The 22,078-nt window shown below is 32.6% G+C and overlaps 1 protein-coding gene across 5 annotated transcripts in view; it reads left to right on the top strand.

Annotated features, from left to right (window-relative positions):
• Window positions 1-5,610: 5,610 nt before the first annotated feature.
• LOC123720843 (dedicator of cytokinesis protein 1) overlaps window positions 5,611-22,078 on the top strand; it is a 49,349-nt gene continuing 32,881 nt past the window's right edge. For all 5 annotated transcript variants that reach the window (XM_045677637.1, XM_045677635.1, XM_045677636.1 and 2 more), the window contains exons 1-3: window positions 5,611-5,788; window positions 17,923-18,094; window positions 19,926-20,028. In XM_045677637.1, coding sequence (XP_045533593.1) covers window positions 5,743-5,788; window positions 17,923-18,094; window positions 19,926-20,028 — 321 coding nt within the window. In that variant the 5' untranslated portion in view covers window positions 5,611-5,742. The remainder of the gene's footprint in view (window positions 5,789-17,922; window positions 18,095-19,925; window positions 20,029-22,078) is intronic.

The following is a 22,078-nucleotide window of genomic DNA, read 5'->3' as shown; positions in this document are numbered from 1 at the left end:
ATTTCCAAATCTGCTGGCCCATACTGACTCCTGTCTCCTATGCAAATTTTAACTTACATTTTAACTTACAATTTTACTAGTACTACTTAGGAATATATACATAATATGTATAAAAGTAACAAAATGTTTGTATAAACATATATATATAATTTTTGTAGAAATTTAAATGGTTTTTATTTATTTTATTGTCAGATTTATAGTTTTACATACTATGATAGCTTTTGTTTGATATTATCAAAATTCACCAATCCAATCATTGTAAATCAAACGGGTGAGTGAAATTTTAAATTAGAAGAGAAAATAGAGCATTTTATTTCTTTGTCAGATGTATTGTCGTGTAGTAGGTATCTGCGTTTGGACTGCATCAATGTTTCGTCTTTTGTTTAACAATGCTCTCGGTTCAGAACATGCAGTATTAAACAACCTACACATGGACTTGTATAGGTCTCGTAGCTCTATTACTCGTCTACCTGAAAATGATATTCATGGTTCTCATCCACAGCTGTGAGAAAATCTTTTAAAATAAATCGTATGCGTATGCTAGATATTGTCGTAAATGCGATACCATGTGTATTTTTATGAAATAAATATTCACGGCATTAAAGCCTATAATTTATTGCCGCTTAAGAGATATCTTCTGTGCCATAAACAAAATTATTACTTAATAATTCATAAATATTAAACTTGTTCGAGTACTAAAACAGCGAGCTCCGTCTTAAGTCGTTAAATATTCAAACTGAATTTTGTTTCTAAATTCTTTGGAATATATAAAATCTAAGGAAGACTAATAAACTCGACTATGCATAAGATAGGAGGAATGTAAGCAGTTCACGTATCCCTGAAATTGTGTGGTGGCTTTTAAAAGAGTGATTTTTATTAAAATATTATCAGGTTGTACGCATTTGGTAATACTAAAGACAGTTATGAAAATTGGTTTGATACAAATTTGGTGGTTAAATACTCAGCAGCCCCTTCCTTCAGATTGTTTAATCATAATTAGCTTTTACGAGAATTGCTTCTAAATTTCTAAAGAAGAAATATGTCTAGAATTATATTACACATACAAATTGGAATTTATATTTGAAGATGAAAAGCATCAAAACAAAAGACGATCCAATTTTTAGGGCAAACTTAGATACGACTGAGAATGGGGACGTTTTAAATTATGATAACAGATATATTTTCCACTTAGCATTTAGATTATACGATTACGAATTACGACACGATTCTATTATTGTTTTTCGTGTGTTATTATACACACGAAAAGAATAGCAAAGAAAAATAGCATACTGAAAAATGTAATAATTCAATATCAATTGAATAATAATCAAATATATCAGCAATTTTATGATTTAATTAATTATATTTTTTTATTTGAAAAAATACGTGAACTGAACTGTTATCTTTACACTGGTACTGCATTAATCAAATTAAAAGCGTAGTTTAAGTACGATCATCAACAAATATTTCACCCTTATGTAGTCAAATCTTAGAAGTGTTGAGTCTTCTAAGACATTCGAAAACTTTTTCTCAATAACCTTATTCAGGATCAGGTCTTAAGACCACGATACGGCTAGACTTGCTGTAGCTTACTTATATTGCAGTAACCTGTAAGCCAAAAGATCGTATCGTGCGCTGTGAATTAATTCTTATTTCGATTCATTTTCCACAATTTAGGGATAAAACGAAGTTACGATTGTATTAAGTTTCATCTGAATGACGTCGCATGGATTTGGGATTTATTAAGATAAATTTCAGTTCATTGAATATAATATTATCTTGAAAGTTCTTAAAATGAAGATTATTCTAGCCAACATGTTTTATGAATCAAATAATAAATTGTATTGGAAATTTTTTTTCATAAATATTATTTATTTACTAATACATAACACTTCGTTGCACATAATATAAAAAGTGAACATAATTAAATTAAAATGCCCCCCTTTTAACTGGCAGCCTTATCGCTTTGGAGCGATCTCTTCCAGGCAACCATTGTGAGAAGAGAAAGAAAAAATGTATTAAATTCGATAAGGTAGACAAGAAGTGCAAAAATATATGTTACACATAGTTGCTAAGACAAAACTAAACAGGGTTGAGACAAAATTATGTAATTATGTAAGTATACATTTATTTCATACTTTTTTTATAATATTGCATTATTTTTTATTTCATACTTATCTATACATATTTATTAATTAACACTATCTAGTGCATGTAATGGATTATGTAATTGATATATTACATCTATATTGTTTAAACTTTGTGGTGGGGATCTGTGGAGAGCTCTGACATCTCTGTCCCTAGCGACGCACCTTTCCACTGAATCCACTGTACACTTAACTTGTTTTTCAATTTTAATAACTAAGGTGTTAGCTGGCAGATAATAAGAAATGGTATATTTGCCGGCCAAATAATCAATAGTTTTAAATCTGTGAAAATTCCGAAACAGGTCGACCTAGGTTTTAATAAAATGATACAATTTTTGATAAGTAACTTAAAATTAGATAATAGGTCAAGACCAGGAAAAAAGAAGAGAAACCAGTCATCGTCACCAGAGTCGTTAGAAGACAACCGCGACACAAATCAAATTAGAAAAGCAGCGAAAAAATTAAATAAAAACAACCACATTGATAACTACTTGACAAAAACAACAAATTCAAAACATCCTGCTCTAGAAGAAGCTACAACTTCTCTAAAAATCACATAATAACAATTACAAGCGCCCCCTCCACCTCTCCCAACACGGCTAGTCACCGCGGGAGAAAAAGACTACAACCCTTCAACTTGCCAAAAACTATACATATGCACATACAACGTAAAATCATTACTTTCACCCCAACGTCTGATACTATTAAAGCACTCATTATCCAATATTAAATATGACATTATTGGGCTATCTGAAACCAGAAGGATGGGACAGGAGATAATAGAAGACGAAGATCATATCCTATGCTATACAGGAAAGACAAAGGGTCATTTCGGCGTAGGGTTTCTAATCAAAAAGTTATATAAAAGAAATATTCATAATTATATAGGGATATCAGAACGAGTCTGTCTCTTAATTCTGAAATGGGTCCCTATTGCTATGGAACCAGAAATTCCAGAGGCGACCTACTGCTGCAATATGCGCAAGCAAATAGATACACCATCATAAACACAATATTTAAAAAGAAAACTAAGAACCTATGGACTTGTAGGCCAACGACATAAAAATCAAATAGATTATATTCTGAGCAACGTCCCTAAGTGCTTCTCAAACTTGGAAAGCATAAATAATAAAATCTTCCAAAGCGACCACAGATTATTGAGAGGCACTCTCCTACTGAGTAAAGCCAAAAAAAGTCGAGCTTGTTTCAAAACACCTAGAACAGATTTTACGCTTGACGTAAATCAGCAGGAATACCTCACAGCTTTAAAACTAAAAATCCAACAAATCGAATGGAAACACGAAGATAACATAGACTCATTCTACGTAAAGATTGAAACGGCTATAAAACAAAGTTTGGCAAGCGTGACTATAAAGAAAACAAAACCAGATTTTTTTTCGGATGAAACAAAACAACAAATTAAAAAACGTTATACACTGCAATCAAAACCATCCAAGACCAAAGAAGAAAAGACAGAACTGACCGCTTTATATAAGCTTACAAATAAAATGATAAAATACGACTATAAAAAATACAGAACGGATACAATCGAAAGGAACTTCATTAATACCGGGAGTCAAAAGAAAGCCTTCAAGGAACTTAGCAAGGAAACAAAATGGATTCATACTTTAAAATCCCAGAGATACTCAGACAAACTTAAATCGCGAAATGACATAATAAATATAGGATCAGACTTTTATCGTGACCTCTATCAGGACAATCTGGATGGAGCGCTAGGCTACTTGAAACATGACTTACAACAAACTGCACCAGTGTCACCCTTCGATTCTAATGAAATTCTAACCAATATAAATAAGCTGAAGAATGACAGAAGTCCAGGTCCGGACAGTATCCCAAATGAAGCCTTAATAATTGGAAAAAATATCCTTATAAGCTTGATAACCACATTATTCAACAAGATATTGGAAAAGCAAGAAATTCCCAAAATTTGGGGTGAATCCCATATAGTTCTGTTGTATAAAAAAGGTGACCCTTCAGACGTTGGCAATCACCGCCCTATCAGTCTTCTACCAAATTTGTACAAACTGTTCGCAATATGTCTAGAAAAAAGAATTGCTATATTTATAGAAAAGCACCAACCTATAGAGCAAGCTGGATTTCGGGCAGGATGATCAACGACTGATCATATACACACGGTAGATCTTATAGTAGAAAAGCATCAAGAGTTTAACCAGCCCCTATATCTAGCATTCATCGATTATACTAAAGCATTTGACTGTATCTCACATGAAAGTATTTGGCAGGCGCTTTCATATCAAGGCATACCAGCCATATACATCAACATTATTAAAGACATATATAAGAAGAGTACCAGTAAAGTAAAATTAGACAGACTTGGACCAAAATTTCGTATCAGTAGAGGAGTAAAACAAGGAGATCCCTTATCACCCAAGATATTCATAGCCGTCCTTCAAAATATTATGAAAGAACTGCGATGGGAAAGGAAAGGAATACAAATAGACTCGAGATATTTGAGCAACCTACGTTTTGCAGACGATATAGTTTTGTTTTCAGGAACGCCAAAACAATTACAAGAAATGATAGAAGACCTAAATACTGCCAGCAAAAAAATAGGACTACAAATAAATACTTCGAAAACAAAAGTTGCAACAAATAACAACATTTACCCGATTATGCTTAACGGAACAGACATCGAGTATGTAGACAGCTATGCTTATCTTGGTAAACAAGTTTCATTTAAGAAACAAAGACATGACAACGAACTAGAGCGCTGCGTCACCACAACTTGGAAGAAGTTTTGGAGCTTAAAAGAAATCCTCAAAGCTAAGCTCCCAATTAAGTTAAAGAAAAAGGTAGTGGATTCTTGCCTGTTGCCCTGCCTTACATATGGAGCACAAACTTGGATTTTCAAAAACAAAACAAAAGCCAAAATACGTTCGTGCCAACGTGCGATAGAAAGGAGTATTCTCGGAATAAAATTACGCGACAAACATAGAAGTGAAAATATTCGCAGAAAAACCAATATTATTGATGCTGAGCAATATGCCCTTAAACTTAAATGGAGATGGGCAGGCCACGTAACCCGTTGTGCAGACGACGAGATGGTCTAGAACAGTAACAGAATGGACGGGTCCGAAAGGAAACAGAAAGAATGGAAGACCAATGGAGCGATGGGCCGACGGGATCGAGAGGGTAGCTGGAAGAGATTGGATGACGGATGATAGGAAACACAGACTTCTTAACATTCACTATATATACATGAATAAACATTTGTTTTATTTTAAAAACGCCATATTAAATGTGAAAAATATTACTTAATTTAAAAAGATGTCAAAGAATTTTACAATAATTAATAATCTTAAGCCATTGATAATCCATAAATTGGAAACCAAGAACAATTATTATTAAATTTTACCATTACAAATGTCAACTATAGTCTATGGCATTACGTGCAAACGTCACATATGACAACTGACACTTGTGCTACAAGTTATTGTCTTGCTCTAACTCTTGGGAAGTTGAAAAAAAGTTTTGATTACAATTGTGATAAAAATGACGAGCTCTACAATTATTTAGAGAATTTGTTAAATAAAACTGAGTTTTTTTTATAAATATGACTGTGTGGCGAAAAGTACAAAATGAAGAAACTTACGCTGTTGGTGAGTGTTTATTAAATTTTACTTAAACATTGGACTGTAGAAGTAGATGGTGCGTTCTGCTTAATCCTCTCCCACGGAGGATAAATATAAACATTGTATCACAATAATCACGCGTTACTTAGTGCTATCATTATACTTTCACAAATACTAATATATCATATATATTTATTAATTAAGAAAACTTTCCGCTTTCAAAACTTAATAAGCTTTAGTTTAATTATTTTCTAAAACTATTTTGTTCGATGACGTTCTAATGAGAAATTTACCATTTTTTTATCTTTCTTATCATAATATTAGTATGTTACAACATCTCACTTAATGATAATCTTAAATTATGTAGTATTGTGTTTCATTCTGTTGTGCCTTCTGTTTGTTATAAAAAAAAACATTACATGATTACAAAATTAATATTAAAATATGTGATATATAATATATATATATATATAGTATAATAGTAGACCTTTATATACTATACATATATACAAATATGTATATGTATGTAGTGAAAGTTTTCTATTTTAAAATGTTAAACAGTAACCTTAATTTTCCTGGGAATAAAGTATTCATAGTTTTGCTTAAATATAATAAGGGAACAACTGGTTTATCCGGCCAAGTAAACATGGAAAAAAGACAGCATCACCATGAACAGAAATGTTACCTGCCTGCATTTAAACTTGCCAAATGTTCTTAATTAGGACACCTGCAGTACCATCTTATTAAATTACTACTGTACTTTACTGAAACTTTTCATCAATATAAAACATTAATGAAATCATTTTGATTCACACCCCAATTATGGCTGTTAATAATTATAGCCCATGTTGCAATTTCACAGGTCATTTGTTACATAAACAGAGACTGGTTAGTGCTTATTGAATCTGAATGCTACATGCGTTTGCATATATTACACAATAATACTTTCCTTATTATGCTAATAGCAAAATTAACTAAGACAAATTGTTTTTACAACACAATACCTTAATTGATTTCTTTAATTTATATGTTGTTACTAGACTATCTCTGAGTCTAGTTTTATATTTTATACCTTAACAGTTAATAAAAAATTATGTTTTATTATTTCTTGGCAGGATGTTGTAACAGTTGAGGTTACTTCGTAAAGTATAATAACAAAACTAGTCTTTACTAATATGAATCTGAATATGCTTATTGATAGATTTATTACTTAGTTGTAAGGTACTGATTAAGTCTTATTTAAATATATTTTTCATGCCACAAAATGCTGTTGAGAATACAAATAGAAACCCCGTTCACTATAATCTTAGCATTCATACAAGTTGAAGGTGTAACATAGTATTCTATAAAAATAGAAATTGTAAAGGGAAGTCCTAATTAATTATTTGAAATTAATATACTAATCAAATTTTATGTGATATTAAAGTATGTAAGCCAAACAATATTATTTCCTGCTACACTTCCTTGTTTGTACACAATAGTGTTATATGAGACTCACATTGTCTCGTTTTATGCTAATAGCTTCTATTCTATTTGGAATACATTTTGGTACCTTGAGTATATACTTTAATTGTCTTGTATTTTTTTTAACAATTTCAATTGAATAGGCTTAATTTTTAAAGTGAACACATGCTTTATAGCCCTGTTCAACCAAGTTTTTTAATTTTTTTTTTTTTTACTAATGGTCATTCAATCACAACATACATCAATCAACATTACATCCATCCAAAATAGAACTGACCAAATAATCATATTAAATACGTGAAATCAGTTAAATAAATTTAAATATAGACTGGATTTTTAAAGTTCATCTCTGTATTCCGAAAAAGCTAAATTTTACTATCGTAAAGTTGTCTATATTTCGTAAAAACTTTCGAGTCTTGTTAAATAAACCTTCCCTTTCAAGATACTCCAAAGTTTATACAGGGGTCTAATCAAAGAGATAAGCTGATAAGACAGGATACAATGATAACGGGATCAGTCGATTTAGAATGTTGGCATATTTGGGTATTTTTAGATCTATTACAAACCTTCATCTTAGGTGGTTCATTTCAGCAAAAAAAAAGGAAGGTACCTTGATACTTTTATAGGAACGTCGAGAACTTTCGCAACGAGGTTACATTTCAATCCGACTTGTTAGAACCTTTCTCTAAAATATATCTAATAGTAATATTTTGTTTCATTGAAACTTGCTTCCTTCTCTGGGGTTATTGAACCAATTTTTCAGATTCGTTTACCTCTTGAGCGCTACATTATCTTTCTGTAATATTAAATTTGGCATTTGATGGCGATTAACATGTTTCCCGCTCCGATGCAGATGAATTCATGCCGACATCGGGTAGACTATAACTTAAGTCAACATTTATACGATGATAAGTACTACACCTTAAGTGATTGCATAACTTAAATTCTGTTGGTATTGATAGTTTCAATTTGATATGGGTCAGGTCCAAAAGTAATTTGGCAGCAGTTTTACATCAAGACTAGGCTAGTTCATTTTGGTTTAAGAATTTTAAGTTGCAGTTTAAGTTAAGAGTTAGAGAACGTCCTAAGTACGTAATACCTTAATCAACAAATAAGACATTTTAAAAGTTTGAAGGTTTATTAACATAAAATCGAATCCACAGTTATTATATTGAAATAATTTGAATGGCGAAAGGCTGAACTCACAGGCAACTATTATCATCAAGCGATCCAAGGACTCAATTCTAGCATTACTCATCGCAAGGCATGAACTCTTCACCTGTTCCATCAGCTGTTTATAAGCATAGCTACTAATTTAGTGCTTGATTAGGTAATGTTTTATTACCAAACAAAATGCAGTAAGGATATTTTCGAATTAAAATACGTCTGTAAATGGTGTCCCATTTGACTACCATTTCCATACCCTTAAGTGGTGTAAATTCTTTTAGAAATAAGTAACGAAATTAGGGACTCGTTTCGCTGAGTAAATCTCTGGATAAATCTGTATGCGAACAAATCAATTGAATTGAAGGTTGTCCCGCCCCACCTGAGGAAGTTCAATTATGTGCTGTCAAAACTCAAGTACGTCACTTGGCTTGTGATTTGTGGGACGGACAATACCGCTTGATCACTATGTATATAGTATAACATTCATTTAGTTCGGGTTCACGTTGACTATATTATCGAGGATTGCACAAAGATAAGCTTCTCGTATCAGATATATACTATGTTCTTTTTATTCAATTTATTGCAGAAATGTCAAAAGATAACTCGTAATTTTAGTGCAAGCGACCTTTCTCGCTAGTAGTTGAGTTCTTCCAAGCAGCTTGAATAGACAATAAATATTGTAAAAAAAATTGCGTGGGATTTGGATACTTATTAAAAATTGGACAGCAATAATAAGAAAGAAAAAAAAAAGAATAATTTGTCTGTCGGTCCATTATATTGTGGCCTAGGCCATAGTTATGGTGTTGCTTTCTAAAACTGAAGAAATTCCTCATCATTTTTAATATAATATCAACGTCATGTGTCGAAGGTTTAGAAACTCGCGCCCTAATTGCTTAGTTAAACATTCATCGGCCCATAATAACATCTAATCATCAATGTAAACTAATCAATTCTATTTAGGACATCTAGATGGCGTTAAATTACATTAATCTATATAATTAATGTTATCTAGGCACGTACGGAAGTCTATCTCAATATTATATTACACCAGTGATACGTAGTTACTGCTTTTATGAAAACTATTTATACTAATACGTATATGGAGATATTGATTATAATAATTTTTTAACCGGTTTATATATATGGAAATTATAAGTATGATGATTGTGGAAGACTTTGTATGAGTATTGGTTTTTTTTTATATAGAACAGGGAAACGGGAAACATTACCTGATGTTAAGTGATACCACCGCCCATACTCTATGCCAGAGGGCTCGCTCGTTGCTGGCCAAATTGTATCGTAGACGAAGATTTTTTTAAATATTAATTAGATTAGAGCCCGAGACTTCATTCTTTTTCTCTCACTTTTATTATTACATATTGTATGATTACTGATGTTATTTATAATAAATTGGGAATCATGCTTTTATAGCACCAATCCAAGTTTTTGGAGGTACAAACGTTATAATAAGTAGTATATGAATAATGCGAGCGTGTTCACAACTAAAAGTCATTGGTGACACCTGCTACGAATCGATTTCCCCTTATTACAATCAATTTGCAGGAACGCCTTTGATACTACGTGTATTTGTATTTTCATATTATTATATATATATTATATGCTTCATTACAAAGTAATCTTATTATATGAAAATTAAATGCATAGAATTTTAACACGCCTTACACTTCAGTTCAATTATTTTGATAAGCTGAATTTAAATAAATACATAAAAACTTTACTCGTGACAGAAATATGGTTGTGACAAAATTTACTAGTATATTTCATTTTTGTTCGTCTCTCTAAACCCTAAATGATGTATACTCTATGTATTATATTATGAATTAATGTTTAATACTCGTCCCACTTACGAACTAAGGTCTCGTTTGATCGTAATTCCGCGCGCGCATAACATCGGTTTTGGTGCGCGCCTCATAGTGTCAACGTGATTCACGCATTCCGCCCCATTGTGCTTATTATTTGAAATTGCGTAAGAGCTGGTAATTTTTATATTCGGGTAAATATTTTTTATGACACCAAAATAGTTTTGCTTAAATAATTCTGATTATTATTAACCGTTTTTTTAATTCCTTTAGATACTGTTTATATAACCAAGTTAAATGTGAAGAATGGATGTTGTTTTTATGAATTTAATACGTTATAGCCAAATGAGCTTATTCATAAATATTATATTCTTAATGATTGCTTAAACTTGACGAGCATGTTTTTTATTTACGTTATTCTTACTCACAATAGCGATTGCGATCCTGATTTCATTATTAAGTTTTTGTACTGCGACATCATCGCTTCGGTTATTGATTAAATACCAACATGCCGCTATCGCTTTGGGAAGTTACATAGTAGAATTTTTTAAACTAAGGTAGGTATGTGTTTACGCCTCCCCCGCTTTAAAAGCGATGGGTTTTGTGAGTCTCGACCGCTACCGTCCATACGGCTATTCTATTGGGACCTCAGCGGTATAGCCATATGGAGTCAAAGTGTGGACTACATTGGTGGTAGTGGCTCCCTTCCCCTTCCGTTACAGAATAGCAGCGATGTACGCAGCCATGATAGTCAACCTTCGAAAAAATATTAAAAAGTAAATGTCGTTTGTCTAGCTCTTTGTCTATGTAAGACAATTCACATGCAATGAAAGTTATTAATAACTTGGCGTTGACGCTAAGTAATAACTTGGACATGTGTTTTTTTTTAAATTAAGCGCTGTTGAACGGATATGATTTTGCTCTTTTTAGTTACGAAGAATTGTGAATGAATATTCTCATGGCTTCTCGTGTATGGTTGGCATTTATATTCATAAGTCGAATTAGTAACAAGTAGGAAGGTTCGTAGTACGATTCTTTAATTCACATTAGTGCAATTAAAACTACTACGAACTACTTAGTTAAATGTATTTTGTCTATTTTTTTCTGAGCTTTTTTAATGTTTTAACCTTTTTGTATATATTATTGTGTATTTGGCTATATTTTTGGTATATTGTTAATACGTATATAACTGCGTTGTCGCGTTTTTATTTGTTTGAAAGCCATTTCCACTGTTGTTCATAAAATTTTATACTAAATATATTACAATAATAAAATAAAATCAAACAGCACTTTTAAATCTGTTATATCGTTTTGTATCTAAGTATACTTTGTTTTTATAATGCAGTGTGTAACCTTTAAAGTTTACTTTACGTAAAAAATACAAGTACAGTAAAAATACAAGTAGTAGTATGGCGTTACAAATTTTACACACATACATATATCTACTAGCGAACTGTAGAATCGACTCCCGGTGGGGTTCTTCCCTGAGAGATACGACCTACAACTCTTCAAAATTCGAGTGAACCTACTCCTCCCTCAAAAGCCAGACACAATGCACCCACTAATAATGGGTGTCTATGGGCTGCGATGACTGCCTGTTTAGGCGTCCCTCAGACTCTTTTGCCCCGTATTATATTTAAAAAATATTAATTAGAACATAGGAATTTGAAAAAATAAAAATGGAAAACACATGTATAAGCAAAAAACATAAATATAGGCAAAATAAAAGAAACGCAAATTTAAACTAAATTTTATTTTTATTTAATGACAATTCCCCGACTATGTAGTCGTCGGAGGTATTAAATAACTTAGTACAGATACCGGCAAACATGAACATGAACAAATGTCCTTGCCTGTGCGTCGCGTGATTGGTAAAACAGTTGACGTTTGTGTCCCGCGCTGTGTAGATGCGCAAATTTTCCCCCACTCCCTTGTTTAATGCTCAAGAATTTTGCCGGTATCTGTAAATGGGATTGGTAATCCGGATGCTTAAATACTACTACTACCTATTTATTTTAACAACTTTTAATCGCCTTTACACCTAATTCCAAAAGATACCTTTTAACCTAATATTGAACTTTATTTCCTTAAAATGTTATTGTTACTTTTATTTCCATGGCTTTTTCAGTGTTATACCTTTCGTATCCATACAGTCGGTCAGTCGGTAAACTAAAATTAAATATGTTTGATTTTTGTAACAAGAGTAAGTTTTAAGTAAATCTTGTTAGCTGACACATAAATAAAATAAAAATGATGTAATATTAATATAATGTTTTTGTCGGTATTAAATTGGGATGTCTTGATTGTCATGAATATATGTATGACGTTTCATTCTCCTAAAATGTTACTTATTACATAATATCGTTAAGGCTGACGATATTAACTATTATTAATGTCCATTCCCAGGAGGCTTCTGTAGGCTACGCAATCACCTTTATTGTAATTCGGAACAATATAATGGGTGTGGTCGCAGTTTTGGCGAGAAAACTGATAGATTGTTGCTTATAGGGTTAAGATTTAAGCCTGTATTTAGCACGTTTGAAGAACTATATGGTTATATTTTCTGTATGAAGTTTGACATATTTTACAGTGCTCAAGAACAGATTGTGACTTGATACGAATTAGGATGTGGACCTCAGTGTCGAGATTATGACTTCCACATGTCTTTTTTTTTTTTTAAATATGTTTATTCATTTTAAGTTGAACCCTTTTAAGTAAAAAATATACCTGTGTCAGGGTTTCCAGCTCTTCTCAAACTTAGTTATACATTCCTTAAAATATTGAAGTTATATATAATTTAGTTACATCTTTTGTTAACTTTTTTTTTTCTTTTTTTGTTATTGATTTTTAACTGTTATCAACACACTGGAGTGCATAAGTGAGTGTGTGAGTGAGTGAGTGAGTGAGTGAGTCAGTGAGTGAATGAATAAAGTCTGTACTACATACTAGGCCTCAGAAGAAGCTCCAACTCTGCGTAGGGTATGTTCATGAGCCAGTCCTTTAGTCGTATTTTTAGATTGTAGACGGTAAGAGGGTAGATGTTAAGCAACCTATTTAATTTATTATAGATGTAGTCTGCTTGCATATTGCGTCTCGTAGTCAGTCCTAACGGTCTGACCGACGACAACATCCCTATTTCTTTTTAAGAACAGCCTACTATCAAATGGTAGCGCTCTGTGTGATTTTAAAATTAGACTCAGGACATACAGGTTCCTAACGGAAAGTAATTGGCTGAGATGATAAAGCTCTTCCGATGTGGAATCTGTATGGCCGGAACAGCATGACCTTTAATAGAGCCCTATGTCCCCGTTCCAATTCCAAAAAAAATGTTTTATTGGCCGTTCCCCATATGTTTATGCAATATGTCAGTACGGACTGAACAAGTGCTATGTAAATTCTTTTAAGTATTATATCCGATTTAAGGTGTCGCAAAATTTTAAAAATATATGTTAGTTTCCTTAATCTACCAGTCATGGACTCTATATGGGGATACCATGATAGTCGCTCGTCTATATGAATGCCCAAATATTTGATAGAGCTAACTTTTGTTATTGGAAGACACGGACTGTTACTGTCTCTTTGCATATCGCAGTGATGTATTTTAATTTTAAAATCATTAGGTGGTTGAGTTCGATCAGAAATTCTGAAACATACATAGTTAGTTTTCTCTTTATTGAGAGACAAAAAGTTAAAATCAAGCCACTTAGCAATAGTTGTCAGTCCAACTTCCGCTGATATTTTTACCTTTGCCCAGTTAAGCCCTATGAAAAGTACAGCCGTATCATCCGCATAGGAAAATATTTGCCCGTGATCAAGTTTTAGATTGCTTAATGCATTAATATATATTAAAAATAATGTTGGACCTAATATGCTTCCTTGCGGAACCCCTTAGGTGATTTCCAATTCATCACTTACGTAATCTCCTACTTTCACTCTCTGTGTTCGCCTTGAAAGGTAATCACAAAATAGCTTTAAGGGTGTATCTCTAATGCCTATATGCTCCATTTTATGTAAAAGTGAGGAGATACAGACTGTATCGAAGGCCTTTCTTAAATCTAGAAATGCACCAAGGCATTTCTTTCCCTTATCTAGGTTTGATACTATTAGAGACGTTAATTGAGATATGGCATCTTCAGTTGATTTTCCTTGCCTGAATCCATATTGTGCGCTTGATAGAATATTAAATTTATTAAGGTAGTTTAGTAATCTAATATTTAGTAGTTTTTCTAAGACCTTAGAGATGGCTGGAAGAATGGAAATTGGCCTGTAGTTATTTACTTTGTCTTTATCGCCTGATTTAAGCACCGGTACAATAATAGCTTGCTTAAGTTTAGTCGGAAATATCCCTTTTTGAAAACATAGGTTGACCAGATGACATAAACAAGGTACTAAAAGACCTCTAGCGAGTTTTAGAAATCATGTGGGAATATTATCCCACAACGGTGCGCTATCTGATTTTAGGTTTTTGATTATATGATCAACCTCTAGATGGTCGATACTAAATAGAACAAACGAATGCAAGCTGGATATAGGGGCTAGTGCTGATGTGGAGGAGTGTGACGAGCTTTGTTGAATTTCCTGAGCCAGTAGAGGGCCAAGATTTGTGAAATAATTATTAACTTCATTTATAGACTCTGTAGGCGTAGCCTTAAGATTTAATAGTTCGTCATTATTATCTTTTGTTTGACTCATATATGTAATCTTTTTAATATTTTTCCACAACTGTTTTGGGTCGTTAACTGAATTATTTAATTGTGTTCTTTCATATTTTCGTTTTAGTTTTTTTATTAAGTTATTACAAAAAATTCTATACCTTTTATAAGTAATTGATAGAACTTCGTCATATTCATTATTTTTTAAACGCTTTTGCATTTTATTTCTGTTTCTTATGCACCGCAAAATACCGGCAGTTATCCACGGCTTTAATATCTGAAGGTTTTTAGATACCTTCGTGATTATTGTATTTTCTTCTTCTTAAGGATTTTTTAATCTTATTTATTAATTTATCAACGACTTCATTTAGATCCTCGCAGAGTAAGAGATTATTTAGATTTTTATGAGATAATGTTATTACCGCTTTATCAAAATCTGTATAGGTTTTAAGTTTTTTAACCTCTACTGCGTTATGCATTTTTAATTTCTGTAAGCTTAAAAAAACCATGAGATGATCTGTAATTGATGTATTCAATACAGCTACTTTTGCCTGAAATTTTTTATTTTGTTGTTTTATCATAACATGGTCAAGACAGTTATTATTTCTAGTTGGGAAGAGATGTCCCGGCATTAAGCCATATATTGATAGCATACTAAGATAGTTTAGTCTGTTATTTAGGTAACTGTTGTCGTATTGTAAATTAGATTTATATTTATATCACCGGTGATGACTATATTTTTCTTGTTCTTTACATGATCCAAGTGTAGACGAAGTGATTCAAGAAATGATTCTGAGTTCGGAATAGAAGGAGAACGATAAATTCCTAAGATTAAATGATTAAGTACCTCGATTTGTATACAAGATGCATTTTCTAAGATTATTTCACGTACTTTGAGGTTTAAGATTATTCCTGATATAAGCCACTACGCCATCATTCTGATTAAGCTGATTCTTAGTATAATATGAAGAATATTGGCTAAGTCTTATACGTTTTCTGAATCTCTAGATACAATCTACCTAGAATACTTCCTCCGAAACACCTTATTTTTATATGTTTTTACTAGCGGATCCGACAGACGTTGTCATGCATGATATTTCAAGCGATATAAGGATAAAGATATTAAACAAAGTATGAAAATACCGCCTGCAGCGACATCTGCCGGGCTGATTTGTTAATTTAAATCAAACAAGGTCCCGCCCAAACTAAATACATAAAAAATACAAAAAAAAAACATTCCAAGGTCCAGCCGTTTAAAAGGAATTTAGTGACATATACACGTACAATAAAAAAATGTAAGCTAGATAAAACTGCACTCGGTGTTCTAATTTGATTGAAATCGGTTAAGTAGTTTAGGAGTCCATAGCGTACAAACAACGTGACGCGTAATTTATATATATTAAGGTAAAATCTTTATATGTCTATAAACACGTAGTCCACAAAGGTACTAAAGAAAACTCGCCACTACAATCTCATTACTATTATTATTAGCTTAACTCGCTAGGTTTGAGGCCATACTAGAAACCCTTCAGGCTCTTTGGGTACTCTTTATTATTGTTATACTGAATTAGGGAGGCGGTTTTCTTGATAAAGACTTCTGTAAGTAACATTTGCTTCTTGATTACATTTTCTATGTTGAACAAAAAGATCTGTGATTCTTTGAATCTTTAGTAGCGGGAATCATGATTGACAACTAGTTAATCGAAGTTTGTATTTCATATTCTATACCTATATATATTGTATAACATCTATGCAAGGTTGTAAGGATATTATTACAGAGGAGAAAACTAAATATGTTTGCTTCAAATATATTAAAATACTGATATACACATTTAGATTATTCAGTCTCGCTGATCCGCAAAATGAGATGAAAAATAAACGGAATTCTGTTGTTTTGGTAACATAAGTACCATATGTTGGCTAAATAATAGCGGAGCGAGTGTTCTTGATGTCAAAGGGTTGAGATACAATCTTTAAAGGGCTAATGAGTTAAAAAAATATATTATAAAAGGTAGTTTTTTTGTTTTTATTTTTTGCGAGAGTTGTAAGCGAGTGGCCTATTTTTGGTAGGATAACTGTGTGATGTATTGCGATTATTTTATTATTATTTTGAAAATATAACCTATTATTGTAAGTATATCGAATATAATAGAAGGCTTTAATAATATGGAATATGTATTATAGCGTACGAACGCAGGTTGACAGAAATGAAAATTTAATAATGAAGTCAAATAATATACCGTTGACTACCGAAAGGATATAATATTTAATGCAAATAGTCCCACAGCGTAATTTTTCTGTATGGTAATGTGATTGACAGCTCCACTACTTTACCAAATATGATATGATACTATAATATTATCACCGTTAAGCGTTTTACTAGAAATAACTGATATATATATACGTTTCAATTGACGTTAATTTATCAAGGCAACATTATATTTAGTAATGCTAAATTTATTTCTTAAAACATATTACACTTCTTACACTAGTAGAATTCGTAAATGTAATTTAAAAAAAATCAACCTTCTTATGTCTGAGCCTCGGATTTCTGTATATGTTTTGTAGAATTTGTGGGTAGACAAAAATTAAGTGTTAGGATTGTTAAATGATCTTTTGTTTCTACGTAAACGGTAGTAAAGACGGGTTTTTATTATATGTTAACATATGAAAGGACATAAAAGTGTAAACAAACTGTTGAAAGCTTACTTCTCCTATTAGGTGCTAAAATATTCGTTACAGCCTTCCTAACACTTATTATTACTTCAGTTAGCGAATTACATGGGTCAGACCTTTTTAATTCGTTGAGTGAACTGACAAAAGTTCCCTTATTTGTTAATTATAGTAGTTAATTTTTGTACTTTTATTATGTAATTTTTGTGTTTATTGGTTGTGTATTATTTTCGATTAAGGGTCACCTGTTAGGACAGGATTTTGTTTTGTATAAATAAATTCTAAATTCTCAATACCTTAAACTTGATCGTTTGACTATTGTAACACTTAATCATTATTCTATATTGTAAGGATTTTTTTATTAGCTTAACACATTTGTTTTCAGCCCTATACAACTTTAACGCCACATCATCAAACCACCTCCAACTCGAGGTGGGTGAGCTGGTACACCTCGAGGGAGAGACTAAGGATTGGTACTGGGGACAAAGTCTTCGAAGGGATGGGAGAGGCGTCTTCCCTAAGAACTATGTCGTAATACGAGAGTGCCATGTTGACAGGTATTCTTTATAGAATAAATATTATTGTAGAGTAGTTTACCTCATATGCTACGTGATGAACGTGAATTTATTACATCGTAAATCTGATTTTCCGACAGTTTAGCCTAACGTTTTTAGTGGCTTCAAGCAACATATGAAACATTTCGCTTTACAAAAAAAGTTATTATATATTCCTAATTTTTCGCTCTATAATAGCCTTCCTCAGAATTCAAATATCAAATATAAAAAAATCTCGTATTGGTCCAGCCGTCTTCGAGTTTAACGATTTTATTTTATTTATATAGGTCTGGGAAAAGTCTTTAAAATTAGTTTAGACGCATTAAATATCACCAGAGTAATCTTTGAACTGAATATTAAACCGATAAAGGCTCAACTGCTCTGAACTCGACACTGAGATAAAAACTAACATACATTGAGACTAATGGAATTGCAATTAATTGGCCTTGTCTTAAACTAGAAAGAATAATAATAAATTTTACGACATAATGATAATGGGATAATCTTTCAAATTATATAAATAAAGGAAATTTTTATATTTAACCTTTTTCCTTTGGGGTTTCGGAAGTGATTTAATACTACATCAAATTAAAAAAACTTAGTAAAAAAATAAATTTCCACTAACTTAATATAAATACAATAATAATGACCATCCGTAAAGTAGTTATGTATAAAATTTAACTGTACTATTATTTTTTAACTTACACAAAGTAACATATATACGGCAAAGTATGATATACCTCTTAGACTTCTGCTAAATACATGAAAAATTCTAGTTTAGCTTTTACTGAAGCCACCAGCTCCCCCATTAGCTCACTATACATGTACAATCAAAAACTTTATAACGCCCGCCAGCATCAAATGGTCCTTAAGTATGCCAATGAAATTTAGGCCAAAGTTCACAAAGAATGTTATTCCGCCCGGTCAAATGTATTCAGATAATGGGGTCAATGACCCTACGATAATGAATCATGACCCAGACCTGCGTAATTGAAATTATGGGGGTTTAAATGATTGTATTGTGATGAGATGAATCCAGTGATATCTGTATTTCTGATCACGTGTTTGCATTATATAGAGCAGCGTCTGCATAGTGGCTATAGCGTGTAACTCTGATCCTTGAGGTCGTAGGTTTGATCCCCAGCTGTGAACCAATGGGCTTTCTATGTTCGCATTTAACAGAAAGGCTTCGAAGGCGTATGTCAGGCACAGTAGGCTGATCATCTACTTGTCTATTAAAAATAATTGTTTACGAAACAGTTACGTGTGTGTGGTATATATTGCTGGTAAACTATATTAAATAGCACATATGTCCAATATATTAATTTAAAATGCGTCAGGTACGTGTTTTGATTTCCTATCTTATATAGTAATTATGACGAAACAGATGAACTTTTAAAGCGAGAAAGTTGAATATTGTGGCCTGCCTCTATGAAAGAAAAAACTGGTTAGCGGTTAATTTCACAGTAATATATTACAATAAATAATAGTGTGTAACAAACCTCTGGAAGCAAAATTTTGACCTGTATTGAACGTAAATATAGTTTTTAAAGCTGTCGAAGAATTTTTGAAGTGTGAACTTCTTTAGGCGTATGAGGGTAAAATTAATTTACAAAGAAGTTTCACCTCTGACATATGTACTTTGTACGCACGCAATTTTTAGTATCGATGCTGTTTTAACATGTGTAGATCAATACCGGCTTAGGAAAGGAAAAGTCTTATAGGTGTACATTGTCAAGTTTTGTGTGCTACGCTTTTTAAAAGCAAATTAAAATAATGAATACAGATATAAACATCGTTGGATGATATTGTTTAATTACCATTCTATTTTCAGATGTGGCGAGACAGTCGTGGCTTCGGCGGGTGGTGGTGGTGTTGTACACGATATTGCGGTCACTTTAAGAGAATGGCTGCAGCATTGGAAGGATCTATATACAGTATGTAATCTCTATATATATAAAATTCTCGTGTCACAATGTTCGTTCCCATACTCCTCCGAAACGGCTCGAGCGATTCTTATGAAATTGTTTATGCATATTCAGTAAGTCTGAGAATCGGCTACTATCTATATTTCAAACCCCTAAGTGACCAGGGGTGTCCACCCCAAATTTTTATTTTTCAGGCAAAACTTTTTGTTTTTATTTTTTTATGATACAACATTCAAAAATACATACAACCCCTCTACGATCAACGCCTATTTTGAATTATAGTAGATAATTATTTTTATTGAACTAAAAAAATGATTCCTATATAAATAATATATATGGCAAGACGACGTTTGCCGGGTCAGCTAGTAATATATATATAAATGAAAACGAAAACATTTTACAAATCATGATTTTTTTTCAATAAACATTTTGGGCCTTTATTAAAATCAGTTTAGATGTTATTTCTATTGAAACAATGTATATCGGTCTATATGCGGCTAGATCGTTTCATTCGATATACAATCACAATCGTCGAATATCGTAATAATCTTCTCACATATATAATATTCAATTGTAAAGTTGATTTACTAAATGCCTCCATCACTAATCTTTATGATATACATGCTCCTTTGAGGCCCGTTAAACTCAAGCATTTACCTGCTCCTTGGCTCAACGATGAAATCAAATCTTTGATTAAACAAAAAAACCGTGCTAAGGCCAAGATGAGAACAGCCAAAACGGATAAGGAACATGTATTTTACAAAACCTTGCGCAACCGTTGCAACACGCGTTGTCGCGATGCGCAGAGACGACACATTCACGACTCAGTGTCTAATGGGGATCCCTCAAAAATATGGAAATTTTTAAAATCTCTGGGTATCGGTAAGCCACCACGTACTGCCATGACTCCCGATATCGACGTAAACAGCCTAAACGCCCATTTTACCTCTCACTCCACTTCAAGTAATATCGATCTGGACTTAACACTTGAGTATATATCATCTCTCCCTCGTCCTAGTTTTCCATCTTTCTCTTTAGATGAATTCTCTAGTCAGAAAGTTGAATCGAGTATTTCTTCTATTCATTCCAACGCTGTTGGTTCTGACCTGATTAGTCGTGCTATGATCATACCTATTCTCTCTCTTATACTTCCTGTAATCACACATATTTTTAATTTTTCCATTTCTATAGGTGAATTTCCTTCTTGCTGGAAGGATGGACTTATCATCCCTATCCCCAAAAAGGCTAATCCTAGAATTTTTTCTGATTTTCGACCCATCTCGATTCTGCCATTTCTATCCAAGGTACTTGAACGCCTCATACATGAGCAATTAAATAATTTCCTAAACAAAAATTCCATACTGAATCCACTTCAGTCTGGGTTTCGACCTGGACATAGCACTACTACTGCTCTGGTCAGAGTAGCCGATGATATTCGCGAAGGCATGGACCACAAACAACTCACAATTCTCACACTGCTAGATTTCAGCAACGCTTTTAATACTATTAATTTTAAAATTCTAATGGGGTTGCTTAGATCTATTAATATTTCTTCTCATGCTGTTAACTGGTTCTCTAACTATCTTAATGGGCGCCGCCAGTGTATTAAGACAAGCGATTGCATATCTCAGTGGAGTTTGATTGAATCTGGCGTTCCGCAAGGTGGCGTACTTTCTCCTCTTCTTTTTGCTATATATATTAACTCCTTAACTTTCCGACTTTCAACTAATTTTCATTTATACGCTGACGATCTTCAAATCTACGTACAATCAAGTCTCGATGATCTCCCGCAAGCCATACAATCTACCAACAATGAGCTGGCAAATATAGTTGACTGGAGTAAAAAATTTGGTCTTCTAATCAATCCCAAAAAGAGTAAGGTATTAATTATTGGCAGCCCCTATTTCACGACGAGAATTGATTGGGCCAGGATATCCCCTATCCATATCGATGGTGTAATTTTAAATTTTAGCCGTACAGTAATAAATTTGGGGGTTTTATTTGATCAAAATTTATCCTGGGAGCAGCATGTTAAAGAAGTTAGCCGAAAATTATACGG

The sequence above is a fragment of the Pieris brassicae genome, chromosome 2, assembly GCF_905147105.1.
Source record: "Pieris brassicae chromosome 2, ilPieBrab1.1, whole genome shotgun sequence".
Taxonomy (NCBI): Eukaryota; Metazoa; Arthropoda; class Insecta; order Lepidoptera; family Pieridae; genus Pieris; species Pieris brassicae.
Note: the sequence above shows the minus strand (reverse complement) of the source record. Positions and strands in the feature narration are given on the sequence as shown.